The following is a 14,391-nucleotide window of genomic DNA, read 5'->3' as shown; positions in this document are numbered from 1 at the left end:
GTCACTTTCATCTTTGGTAGAACTCCATTCACACCAAGGGAGCTCTATTAGAAATGAATTTGGACCAATCATTTTAAAGTTAATTATAGGGCTGACATTTTCAAAGCCATCTAAAGGATTTGGACATCCAATTCCCATTCAAATGAAATAGCATCTAGATCTCTTGAATATTTTAACTGCTGAAATGTACACACGCCGCATGACAAGGTGGGGTGAGATATCATCTTTTATTGGACCAACTTCTGTTGGTGGAAGAGCCAAGCTTTCCAAGCAACAGCGTTCTTCTTCGGGTCTGTCAGCCTGAAAATTTTTCTCCCTCACCAACAGAAGCTGGACTCATAAAAGATATTACCTCCCCAACCTTGTCTATTTAATATCCTCGGACCAACACAGCTATGCCGCATACACACTCAGAATGGACAGATCTAGTCTCCCACTCTCTGTTCCCCGTATTTATTCAAGTATTGATTATGGGCTCATGAGGGAGAAGAGCTGTCTAAAGCAAGATGCTGTGCAAATTCTCTCGCATGGCTTTATCAGACTACCTCATTCCTGACCCTCTTCTCCCAGCACCCTTAGTTAGTCCATGCCTGGGCCTCTCTTGAAGAGATGATGCCAGATGGTGAGCTGGTTTTGTAACATACACAAAATATAGGAAGACACAACCCAGTTCATTTCCATTTGCAGATCAAGTCTGAATTTCAACTCCTATCTTGAGACATAAATTATTCCACTAATCTATTGTGCTAGCTAACCCCATTCACTACTGGCCAGGAAGTGCTTTTTTATAGTGATTGTGGGTATTAGAAAGGACTGAAGGGAAAGCAGCCAATTTTTAATTTTGCTACTTCCCCACTTCTGGTAGTGCTGCTATTTTCCAAAAGCCCAAATCAGTGGGTACATAAGATTAATGGTGCTAGTGTCCCTGTATTTGGACACTGCTAAGCTCTCCTCTGGTTAGTTATGTACCATGGTTGTGTTTTTTTAGTCCTCTTTCCCAGGTTGTTATGAAATCAAACTCTCTTTTTACACATGGGAACATATTCATAATAGCAATTTAAAAGCTTTAGAAGTTTGAGCATGGGGCCCTATAGACTTGCACATGTTTAACTGGCCTTCTTTAAAAATTACTGATAAATTCCATCTGGTCCATAGGACTTGTTGGTTTGAAGTTGTCAGACACATGGAATATTTCTGCTGTGCAGATCCTGCAGTTACACCACAGTAACATGCACCCTAAGAGCAAACAGGCTGGTTGTAGTGTTGTCCTACAATCACATTTTGAATATTTAACTGCTCCTTTTTCTACCAGATTGTGTGTCCTACTGCTCATTTCTACAACCTTAATCTTAACTAAGATAAAGGTCACGCACAACTTTACTGGAGCCTGATAATGGAAATAAATTAATAGTGTACTACCACATACTACCTTGTCTATAACTCCTAGAAATAAAGCCATGGAAGTTATTTACACAGCCTCTCCTTTCTAAATCCATGCTAGCTATTTCTTATTGTACAGTCATAATTCTACCAAGCAGTTCAGTACAATTTCTTGCTCACACTTAATATGAGTACATTTAGTACAACAGTTTACAAATGGTTAAAACATGATGAATAGACGTTACAGACAGGGATGAGCAACAGTTATAAATAGGCTTGGAAGGATTAGATTTTTATTGGTAAATGTCAGTAAATGTCAAGTTCTTCATACACACAGAAACCAATAAAAATATTTCCACCAATAATAGACATTTACAGATAGGCAGTGTAAGAAAAATTATGCTTGAGAGCTTTAGAGTTTGATTTAAAGATATTTACTTTGTATATTTGGACATGTTGATAATTTTAGTTAAAGGTTTAATGTGCCCTTAATATAAAGTGTAACTTATTTCTTTTCCATTACATTCAAATTAACAAATGTACCTAACATTTATTATAATCAAATCCACTTCTAGCAGGCATAAGTTACTGCTGGAAATTTGATGGAATGCCCACTTTTTCATTAGCTGCACTATTGTTAACTCCAGTCTGTTCCTTATATATTAAAATATGTTTTATTTTAAATTGAAGCCTTTACATATTCATGAATATCTTTTTAAACAAACAATTTAGGTAGTAAATGGTTTTTAATGAGACACTATGGTCCAGCTCCTCAAGGGTATTTGCAAATAACTCCCATTAAAATCAATGGGAGTTAGGCACCAAACTACCTTTAAAAATCTGTCCTTGGTAATTACCTCTACACTCTCATGTGCCCTTTTTACCTTTAGCTTGAGGTCAACTGAGAGCTGAAGACCTGTGCTTATTACACTGTAGGCACAAACAAACAGAGACCATGGCAGTGCAAGCTTCCCCTTTGTAACTAGCACCAGGTTGTGGGACCTGGGTACAACCAGATAGTCTCATGACATTTAAAACATGGATTGGTCTTGCAGCATGTGCATAAGATCACACTACATTTTAACCATGGTCGGAACCCCTGCTTCAGCCTTGGGCTATTACAGGTCTAGAATTGTTTGGAAACACAATGTGTGGTGTCCACCCTGGGAGACATCTTTGTTGTAAAAGGGTCTCCTAACATGGTGAGATTGACCGCCTAGATGGGCGCTAACAGCCACAACTCCCATTGTGATCAGCTAGATCAGGGGCTCTCAACCTTTTTCTTTCAGAGGCCCTGCCCCAGCAGGCTATAAAAGCTCCACCTCAACTTCTTTTCCTGAATATAAAAGCCAGGGCCGGCATTAGGGGGTAGCAAGCAGCGCAACTGCCTGGGGCCCCACACCACAAAGCTAAGATGCTCAGGCTTTAGCTTCAGCCACAGGTGGTAGGGCTCAGAGCCCGGAGCTTCAGCCCCACACAGCAGGGCTTCAGCTTTCCGCCATGGGTCCCAGTGAGTCCGACACCGGTCCTGCTTGGCAGGCCCCCTGAAACCTGCTCTGGTCCCCCAGGTGGCCCCAGGCCCCCGGTTGAGAACCACGGAGCTGGAGGGAAGAAAGCAGTGTAGGCCCCATGATTGTTGATTAAGTTACCTAAATTGCCTATTTCACAGTTCTCAGTGTCAGACATGCAAAAAGGCTTTGACCAGGCATATTGGATCAATTGTAAGGCAAAGCAAGAAAATTCTTTTCTATCCATCCTCACATAACAGGAGGATGCCAACGCAGTTACAGCAAACCCAGACATGAGTGACTCCTGGCCAGGTCCACGCTACAGTAAACAGGGGACCGGCTAGCACAGATTCCCTGTCGAGCACGGAATGGGATTTTTGTCTGTGCATCGTATTAGCCTTATCCCTACCCTTCATTATCATTCTTTAGCAGTTTCTCAGGGAAGAAAAAAAACCCATCCAGACCTGTCAGTTGTTGTACCAGCAACAAACTGCGCTTGAACACAATTGCTGGTAACATGGCTTTATATTTCATGTGGACTGGGTCTGAGTCTGTTTCCATTAATAGTCATGCAGAATCTGCTTTGTGAATTATGTTTCTGGGAGTGTGCACGGTTTCTGGTAATCCATGCAATGTGTATATAATGAGTAAATGCATATTTACATGCAAATAATATAGCTGAGCACTTAGTCCTAAACATTTTGTACTCTATTCAGCCATCTGGAATCAAAATATTTTGAGAATATTACAGATGGTCTTTATTTTAGTTTCAAAATCTCTTAAAACAAATATAAAGACTCTTTATAGCCAGTCTTGTCTCTACATTTACCAAACTTTTTCAGCATTTCGAGGATGTGCTTTTGGATTTGATTCGCCATAGTAGATATGCATGCGCTTACATGCCCTTTTCATCACCAAGTGCCAATAGGTGGACACTCACTCCGAGAAAGAGCAGGAAGCTTTACTGGTGCTACCCTAACCTGAGGATTTTTCAGCTCTAAACTTTGGTTGCAGCTCTTAAGGAAGCGACTTCAGCTTCAGTTCCTGGGTGATGTAGCTACACTCCTCCCTTTTCAGACTATTTCCTACTTCTAAATGTGACTAGTTTTTTACTCATTATCTGTATTCTACCAAGGACCTCATTCTGGATGACGAATGCAGAGCAGACTTCCTGTCAATATCTTCTGTAGATATACAGTGCCGTTTGTGTCTACAAAGAATGATAAATGGCCAAAATGGATGTTGGTAAATGCCTTGTCCAACATCTGTATGGCCAGCAATTGGCAACCAGTTATCCTCTCCTAGCTGTTATGATCACAAAATACATATAGCCAAACAACTGAATGTCTCATTGTTATATTTTTACATATGCCATTATTTGCCTTCCTCAATGGGTGTTGAGACAAGAAGTGAAGGAAGTTACCCATATACTGGGCAAGCTGCTCTGCTAATGTAAATGCACACAACTCTGACTTCAGTTGAGTTTTGCCCATTTACACCAGCAGAAAATTTAGCTGGCTGTATCTGTCACAGATGGAAAAATGTGGATAGGTAAATACAATTTATTAATTGGTTGGTAGATCAAAAATCTTTCAGGGCCAGTTCCACTCTATGTCCCAGAGGGGGGACATTTTGCCTTTGGATAGCTGATTTCTATAAGAAATATAAGCTAGACAGCTTTCTACTGGCTGCGCATATGAGGATGCCAAAGAACATTTACTGTTCCAGTGAAAGTCAGTTATTTATACTTAATAAACTGGCTTCTGCTATCAGTATAAAACAAGTTCTGCCTTAAATTTTGCCCTCTTTGCTTAAACCAGGTCTTTGTATTTTTGATTAATTTATCACAGCTGCAGAAATGCAAATCTGGAAAGCGACACTTTCTGGAGGATGGCAGATTACTAGAGACCAACAGCTTACTATGGAGGTTGCTGACAAAATATTTCCGATACAAGTCATCTGAAGCTTTAGGGATCTGCAGTGCAGATTTGAAGTCAGAAGTAGTCTCATTTCAATAGATGCTGAAATGTCAAAATTCCTACTGCAATCTAATCATTACCCAGCTACAAGCGGTTTTCTGTAGGTTCAGTTATTAAGGGTCTTAAAAGGTTAACAGCATTTACAGAATTGTTTGTACTCTGTTCTGTTACTCAAGGGAGAGTAGGAGATAGAAACAATCTATGTGGCAAGCAAAGGAGTTATATTTTTGAAGAAAGCACAACTTAAGGCAGCAAGATAGGACTTCTAGAGTAAAACTTTGTTCCCCAGACCTCATTAATGTCTGAAATCTAATCAGTGTGGCTAGCTGTCTGTGATCTTTGAAAGGCAATCATTGGCTTGGTACCTGAGCTCTGATTAATACTTGGAAGCAGGAACCCAAAACTAATAGCCCTCTCTCAAACATTTATATGTTCAAATATTTAAAAAAATCTGAAGTTGGCTCTTTATCCCCCTATAGTGGCTATTCAACGCGGTTTATGAGTCTGCTACTGCCTCCTACTTGGTCCTTTAGCTCTACCCATAGCAGCTCAGGTTTTTACATCTAGTGGTCTGGGGTTTGCTCCCTGCCTATGTTACTTCTAGCATCATTCCTGATATTTTAAAAAGACTAAAAAAACCCACATTAGACTTTACACACTGATCTGAACAAAAAGGCTCAGGCTTGATTTCTTCAGACAAGAAGTTCTACAGCTGGGATCCCACCACTGCAAATATTGTGGCCCTTGCACTCAATTAGACTAAATCTGGTTCGCTCTAGCAGCGCTGGCCCTATGGAGTGTACCTTATCTATATTTTAATTAGGGCTGTCGATTAATCGCAGTTAACTCATGCGATTAACTCAAAAGAATTAATCGTGATTAATCAGAGTTTTAATTGCACTGTTAAACAATAGAATACCAATTAAAAAATTTAATATTTTGGATGTTTTTCTACATTTTCATATACATTGTATTCAGTGTTGTAATTGAAATCAAAGTGTATATTATTTTGACTACAAATATTTGCACTGTAAAAATGATAAAAGAAATAGTATTTTTCGATTCACCTGCACTACAGTACTTGTGTGAATCTTTATTGTGAAAGTGCAACTTACAAATGTAGGGGTTTTTTTTAAACACATAACTGCATTCAAAAACAAAACAGTGTAAAACTTCAGAGCCTACAAGTCCACTCAGTCCTACTTCTTGTTCAGCCAATCGCTAAGACAAACAAGTTTGTTTACATTTACAGGAGATAATGCTGCCCTCTTCTTATCTACATTGTCACAAGAAAGCGAGAACAGGCATTTGTATGGCACTTTTGTAGCTGGCATTGCAAGGTATTTATGTGCCAGATATGATAAACATTTGTATGCTCCTTCATGCTTCGGCCACCATTCCAGAGTACATGCTGCCATGCTGACGACACTCATTAAAAAAAAATGTGTTAAATTCATGACTGAACTCCTTGAGGGAGAGTTGTATGTCCCTTGCTCTGTTTTACCTGCATTCAGCCATATATTTCATGTTGGATGATGACCCAACACATGTTCATTTTAAGAACGCTTTCACTGTAGACTTCACAAAACGCAAAGAAGGAACCAGTATGAGGTTTCTAACCAACCCAAGGTTTAAGAATCTAAATTGCCTTCCAAAATCTGAGAGGGACGAGGTGTGGAATACGCTTTCAGAAGTCTTAAAAGAGCAACACTCCAATGCAGAAACTACAGAACTCGAACCACCAGAAAAGAAAATCAACCATCTGCACGTGGGATCTGACTCAAATGATGACTATGAACATGCATTGGATTATTATTGAGCAGAATCCATCATCAGCATGGACTCATGTCCTCTGGAATGGTGGATGAAGCATGAAGGGACATATGAACCTTTAGCGCATATAGCACGTAAATATCTTGCGACGCCGGCTACAACAGTGCAATGCGAACGCCTGTTCTCACTTTCAGTTGACACTATAAACAAGAAGTGGGCAGCATTATCTCCTGCTAATGTAAACAAAACACATTTGTCTTAGCGATTGGCTGAATAAGAAGTAGGACTGAGTGGACTTCCAGGCTCAAAAATTTTACATTTATTTTTAATGCAGTATTTTTGTGCATAATTCTACATTTGTAAGTTCAACTTTCATAATAAAGAAATTGCACTACAGTACTTGTAACAGGTGAATTGAAAAATGTGATATCTTTTGTTTTTTACAGTGCAAATTCTTGTAATCAAAAGTACAAAGTGAGCATTGTACACGTATTGTGTTGTAATTGAAATAAATATATTTGAAAATGTAGAAAACATCAAAAATATTTAAATTGTATTCTATTATTGTTTAACAATGGGATTTTTTTAAATTGAGATTACTTTTTTTAATCGCTTGACAGCCCTAATTTTTATATGGCAACTATGTCCCTAGCATCCAGGCACATGGCTTTGGAAGGTCATGGAGGACAAGGCCATTTCTGAAGTAACCAAGTCACATTCTGTTCACAGCTTCATAGACTAGGAGCAGGCCTTTGAAAGTTGTTGGGAGGTAAACACAGAGCCAATGGAGTTCACAGAGCAGACAGGTGCTGTGTCCTTCTTAGCCAGCATTGTCAAGCCTGCAGGAAACGTCACAGCCTTGTGATAGCTGTGGATGGCCCTAGACAGAATGTGTTACAATTGGCTCTTGCCCAAAGGAGACAAAAGCAAGGATTAAAGTAGCCCAACAAAGCGGAGGCCCATCTGCGAGGAAACTGTGACCCCCTGTGAAAAGAACTCATATTCAATAAAATGTACATTGTTCAGACAAAACAGAATCTCCCTGGAATTGCTGCAAGCCGGTACTGTACTTTCATGACCCAATACTGTACTCCGAGATTAAATCTTATCAAATTGCCATAGTGGTGACATAAAATGTTATGTTTAAAGCCTACTAGCTTGTATCTTATTTTATAAACTCCCAAAGTTATCAAGTCAGTATAAGAAAAAAACTGCCCTGATAAGAGAGAGACTTCAAAGAAAAATATTTTCTTTTAAGAAAAATGATTAAAATACAATATTTACTCTGAAATATAAAAATCTGAATTTTATTACTTCCGTTTTGTCATTAGTATGCAATATCAAACTAATTTTTCAGCCAGCCTTCATCTAGCCTCTAATATTGAACGCTTGTTTTAATGTGTGCAACTGACTGCAGTTACAGACGGTATGTGCAGCTTGTGTATATATATATATACTCATCATGAAGCAGACTCCCTAAAACCGTAATTTACACACACACAGAGGCTTGTGTGCACAAAACAGGGTGCACCAACATTGCAAAACTGATTCTTTGCAAACGAGGGCCCACCCAGTCCAACTCCCATTACCTTTAAGAGGAATTGGATCGAGACTCAATGAAGGCCAGATCTAAGATAATGGGCTTGTATGTTTAGATACAGAGGAGAAAGGCTATCAGAATACGTCATCATGGATGAAGTAATCTGAATAGCTGAAATGTACGTTTTACCAGTGCTAACCATTGTTTCCTATTATTCCTTTCTAAAATGTTTCCCTGATTGGTAAAAAGAGACTGTTTAAGACTAGGAATTTTAGCAATAGCTGTGTGGAATAATCCTTTTTAAAATACCACCCTTAATTCAGTAGTTATCAGATTAAGAGCTGTTTGCACTAATTCATGTCACATTTAATTCAAAATGTCACTCAATTTGCATTTTGAAACACACACCCTGCACACACACACACCAAGCCCTGGTTAATTACACAGCTGTAGTAGGCAACCAGCAAAGAAATATAATGCTTGAACATCAAAGCTTCAACATCTTCTATTTTTTAAACTAGTAAAAAAGAGCAAAAGTAACTGAACGGCCAATTTTGGAATAGTCAGAAAAGTATTTCATATGTTTTGGTATCAGATATATGGGGTAGTGAAACAGTTCTTCTGGAAAATAACTTGTTCTAATTCACTGTAATCTCAGAAGCATGTTCTCAATCTATTTTAGTAAGAATCCAAAATAATGAGACTCAAAATATCTGAGACATGAAAGTGCCAATCTTCAGTGGCATTCAGCAGCTTTACATCACTCAATCCATGTGAGCACCCAAAAACTGGGATAGCCAGTCTCAGGAGGATCATTCCAATGCAAAAGGGATCCTCCAGCACTGTAGTGCTGATGTAGCAGCCAGCTGTGCCAATTCAGATATTTCTTAGAGGTGGGGAGGAGCAAATTCCAATTCCCGCTTGTCTCCTCCTACAGGAACCCCAGGTCTCTTTCAGCTAGGGAGTCTCCCCCCCTCTCTGACCCACACAGCACATGAGTGGGTGCTGCCAGGAATCGAGTTCTGAAAGAACTCTCCTGCACTCCCTGTGCACCAGATCGCAACACTGTTTGACCCAGCTGACCTTCTATATGGACAGGCGGGTGGCCAGGCGAAATTTGAGCAGCGTTGCAAGGCCGTGCACCAGGTCACAATCCCACTCACTGAAATGTGGCTGAGCTGTCTTTCCAGCCATACGGAGGGGTGGCCAGGTCACGTGCCAGTGATGTTGTGACCACACTGCCAGAGCAATGCTCCAGACTGTTCCAGCAGCAGCCACCACACTGATTTAGTCCGGGGCCACTGCTCAAAAGTGGTCAGGCCACAGTCCCCCAGCTCCACAGAACTATGGGACTTTGAGCAAGTGCAACCCCCGCCAGCCAGCCCTCCTTTATTGGCACCACTTGTAGAAGCTCCTTTACCAGCTTCTATGGCTCGGGTTACCCCGGGAACTACTGACAGATAATGTAATGTAGAGCGGCCTTCAGCCGCATTATTGGAGAAATTCTATGGTTATTCCTCTCCTTTGGGCCTTTCTCCAGTACTGGAATAGGTCTTCAGAGGTCAGCCTAGTCTCCCTAAAGGGCAGCAGCCTCTGAGAATCTATCCAGTTACAGCTGCTAGATACTGTTATTGACTCAAGGCAGATAGCGCTCCAATAAAGTTCCCTACCAACCATATATGTTGGAAACACTACAGCTTGTGCATTGGGGTTTATGGGGCGCTACCTGCCCTTACATTTGCTAGAGCAGGAAAGTGAATGAGCCCAAGGTGGGGCAGAAGGGGAAGAGGTCTGGGTATTCACTTTGTAGGTATTGCTGCAAACGTACATAGATTCAAGACTAGTCTCAGCAAATGAGAGTTGTTTCTCTGTAGATTCTCCAGGGCGAGGACTAGGCCTTCTTTTGAGTTTGTTCAGCATTTAGCACATGCTCGCTAGGTGCTACCAAAAACACAGTACTTAGTCCCAACCTCTCAAAACAGCACTTTCCAATGTACCGCACACCATGGTGAATGTTGCAATAATACCTTGACTGCTGAGCTACTGACTTGTGAGAGAGATGAAAAAGAAGCCTCGTTTCACCACTGTTTCCCTTTTAAAAAAATGTATTACCATGTTCTGCTTGATATCTCATCTTCCTTAGGGGGAGCTAATTTATCCTTTCCACTCCACAAAGTGACCAAGAGTCACATTAGAGCTTTGTTTCTGCACCAGTGACAGTAGCATTCCGCTTGTGAAAAGTTTGTCTGTTAATTTAGAGTCAAATCCTGTCCTTAGGGACATCCAAAGTTCAGATAAGTGAGGATCCAGCTTGTGTGGAAGGAATCCCTCTTCCGTGGCCATGGAGCTGTTCCACAGGTACTATTCTACTGGAGTCTCAGAATCCTATGGACTCCAGGGGTGCTGCTAGAGAGAGAAACATTAGCTGTCCAGTTTTCTGTGTTATCTCCCCTATTCCTGCTTCAGGCTAACAGTTCACTGTAGCTTCACTCCCCTCACTTTTGGTCTATCTTATTCATTTAGATTTTACACTCTTGGGGATGGGGACAGTTTCTATGTGTTGGCGCAGTGCCTAGCAGAATGGGACCCCAATCTCCTTGAGGCCTCTACAAGCTACTGTAAAATCCAAGATACCCAGGTTTGATGATGATGGTTATGTAAAAAACTGCTCAGATATTTTTGTTCTGCAGGAGAAATTCCTACAAAAGCTCAAATACAAATTACTCTGTAAAAGTCAGTTTCTCATATTAGGCACATTGGCAACGAAAGCCAAAAAGGCACCATTATTATAGATTAAAGACATAAATTTATGTTTATGGATATGTGCAGTCAGCTCTTCTAAAGATGCTGCCTAATCATTTCAAGCATGGAGCAATAGTGACACCCAGTGACCAGATGTATAATTCTTCATGGACCTTGTATTTCTCAACCACATTTAATCTTAGAGTGTCTTTGACAGGTAATTTACATTTCTGTGCACATTGTCTCAACAAAAGCTTTCAGGTGAGCAAGCTTTAATTTTAAAGCTTTGTCTATTTTAAAACCAAGAATATGCATGGAGTTTTAGTGTTTGCAAAGGACAAAGTAATAAAGTCAATGTATATCTTGAATATTCAATTCCTACCATCTACAACTGCTCCCTTCCCTCCCCGCCCCCGATTTTAGGAATCAAAAACTGGGATATTGACACTTGAGCTGCTGAGGCTTTGAGGACTGATGGAAAAACAATATTGAAGACATGACCTATGCTTGCATTTCTAATGCACCTATCCCTGAAGTATTCACTGAACGTGTCAACCATAGGCATCTTATAAGTGTGGCTGACAAACAACAGGCTGTATTACATGCTGTTAATTTGCCACTATATGCAAAGTATTTCCGAAGTGCAATTAACTTTTGCTTTTTTTTTTTTCTCCTCTGCAATAGGTCCCGATTGTTTCAGTTCAAAGAACCTTGCGCTGCAAGCACAGAAAAAGCTCCTCAGTAAAATGGCTACCAAAACTATGGCTAACATGCTCATCGACGACACAAGCAGCGAAATATTTGATGAGTTATATAAAGTCACTAGAGAACATACTAGGAACAAGAAGGAAGCTCACAAAATTATGAAGGACTTGATCAAAGTGGCAATAAAAATTGGGATCCTCTACCGAAACAATCAATTCAACCAAGAAGAGCTGGAAATCGTAGACAAATTCAGAAAGAAGCTGAATCAGACAGCCATGACAATTGTCAGTTTTTACGAGGTAGAATACACCTTTGATAGAAACGTTCTCTCGGAACTTCTGAATGAATGTAAAGACCTGGTGCATGAACTGGTAGAGCGACATCTGACACCCAGGTCCCACGGGCGTATCAACCATGTCTTCAATCACTTTGCGGATGTGGAATTCCTCACTGCCCTCTATAGCCTTGATGGGGATTGCCGACCATACCTCAAAAAGATCTGTGATGGAATCAACAAACTACTTGATGAAAAAGTCCTTTGAAACTTTGCCTTTTACAAAACAAAAAAAAAACTCCTTCCTAGAGCTGCAGCAAACTGGCCATACTTGGTGAGTTGTGGCAAAGCTTGTGAGCTTCCTTCCTACCATCCTCCTATTACATGGACTTCATCAGAAACCAGCATGTGCTCACTTGGCTTATGATGAACAAAAAAAAACAAAAAACAAAACAAAACCAGAAAGCTACAAATTGTAATTCGCAGTTCACAGGGATTTCAGCCTTTTCAAAGGAGGGGAGTCAATGGGGCTGCTGATGCTTATTAGTCAGAACAAGATCACAGCACATCCTAACCTCAGTATCTGTGTTGGGGTCTTATTGTGTGAAAATGAACCTAAACGCAAGACATGTGGCAGCGTCAAAGATAGAAGGGAAAAGGCAGAAAGGGTGTTGCATGGAATTGACCCCCAAACTGTTCTTGTATATGTTTTTATTATTCCTAAAAAAGATCTCCAAGGCTTAGATGGAAAATGCAGTTCTTATGGGCACAAGTTCTCTCCTTTCAATGGTGTCAGGAACCGATATGAGAGCACACCTCCAATTTTGCAGGTGGTTAAGACCATACTGGAGAGCAGAACTTTATAAAAGGGGGAGAAGTGAGACGAGTAGAGAAGCTTCTTTAAGAAGCATGTTCCCACTGGAGATTTTTGCTTTGCATCTGAGACTGTAAGTGAGAAACTTTTATTTTGATTCTGAAAAATAGCTTAGTGACTCTAAAGTCAAACATAATGAAGAAACTAAATAATGAAGTACAACATTGGCTTCAATAATAACATGGGTCCCACACCGTGACATCAAATAGGCTTAGATTAGAGGGCCATGCTACTTCCTCTGCAATTACTGTTTTCACTTCCAGAGCATAGATTTCCTGCTGAAGAACACCATGATATAAAGAGCTGAACACCTGACCGGAATAGTGATATTATTGGATCAATGAAGCCATCATCTGTCCCTTCCTTCTTCACTGAAACACCATTTCCACCTGCAAATAGCAAAAGCTCTCAAAAGACAATATTCAATGTATGGAACAACTTTTCAGCCTTGGCTTAGTGTATGTCCATTCTTAATTAATTGTGTTTATAGTCAAATAGTGAAGTGTGGCAAACAGGGGGGCCCAAGCTGGTATTTTCACAGTGCCATTTAAGTAGAGAACATACACAGCTCTATAACTAGGGCTTGTTAACATGGGAAAGTTATGAGCAACACCAAGAACCTATTGCATCTTATGCTGATACACATTAAAAAAAGCCACCCGAACAAACACACCAACACCTATTACAGAACAAGGATGAACTAAAGAACTTGCAGAAAAGTTACAGTGGTTGCAACAGCACAACTGTCCTGGCGAAAATCCAGATTTTATAATCCCTAGTCCAGAGCATCACAAAAGAAACCAGCACTGTCTAGTGCTTAAAACTACCAACTCAAGCTCTGCCACTGATGTCTGTAATCTTTGACATGTCACTTAACTTCTCTGTGTCGCAACCCGTAAAATTTCCCCTTTATAAATTGCTCTGAAATTATTGGATAAAAACCCCCACACTATACAAGAGTTTAGCATTGCTATTAGGAAACTAAGGGCTCGGCTACACTTGCAAGTTAGAGCGCATTAAAGCAGCCTCTGGCGCCCTAACTCACGACCCATCCACACTGGCAAGGCATTAGAGCACCTGGACTCTGCAGCTGGAGCGCTCCTGGTAATCCACCTCCACGAGAAGCATAACACTTGCTGCGCCTCGGCTGAAATGCCCCAGCATCAGTGTGAACGAGGTGTTGCATTACTGCACTCTGATCGGCCTCTGGAAACGTCCCATAATCTCCTTAGGTCAAGTGGCCACTCTTGTCATTGTTTTGGAACCGGCTGCAGGAATGCGGATATGCCCTTTCAAAGCTCTGTTTCTGACAGCCGGCTGCTTATCTGCTCCAGGACAAAGCAACCATTAGTGTGGAATGTTGCTTGCTGGGGGGGGGCGGGGGGGGCGGCAGGGGGAGAGGGGTCTGCTGCTGTCTGAACTTACAAGACAGCATGCTGACACGCTCTCAGCCCCCAAAAACGCACTCTCTTTGTGGCTACGCCAGTGTGCTTGAATCTGACAGTGTGGACACATTGCAGCGCTTTCCCTACTGCACTCTCCGAGGGCTGGTTTAACTCACAGCGCCCTACATCTGCAAGTGTAGCCAGGCCCTAAGACTGAGGAAATCCTGGTAC

The 14,391-nt window shown here is 40.9% G+C and overlaps 1 protein-coding gene across 1 annotated transcript in view; it reads left to right on the top strand.

Annotated features, from left to right (window-relative positions):
• TNFAIP8L3 (TNF alpha induced protein 8 like 3) overlaps positions 1 to 14,143 on the top strand; it is a 57,828-nt gene extending 43,685 nt beyond the window's left edge. The window contains exon 2 of the mRNA XM_073303875.1: positions 11,607 to 14,143. Coding sequence (XP_073159976.1) covers positions 11,669 to 12,169 — 501 coding nt within the window. The 5' untranslated portion in view covers positions 11,607 to 11,668 and the 3' untranslated portion in view covers positions 12,170 to 14,143. The remainder of the gene's footprint in view (positions 1 to 11,606) is intronic.
• Positions 14,144 to 14,391: the final 248 nt, after the last annotated feature.

Source organism: Lepidochelys kempii, chromosome 10 (assembly GCF_965140265.1).
Source record: "Lepidochelys kempii isolate rLepKem1 chromosome 10, rLepKem1.hap2, whole genome shotgun sequence".
Lineage (NCBI taxonomy): Eukaryota > Metazoa > Chordata > Testudines > Cheloniidae > Lepidochelys > Lepidochelys kempii.
Note: the sequence above shows the minus strand (reverse complement) of the source record. Positions and strands in the feature narration are given on the sequence as shown.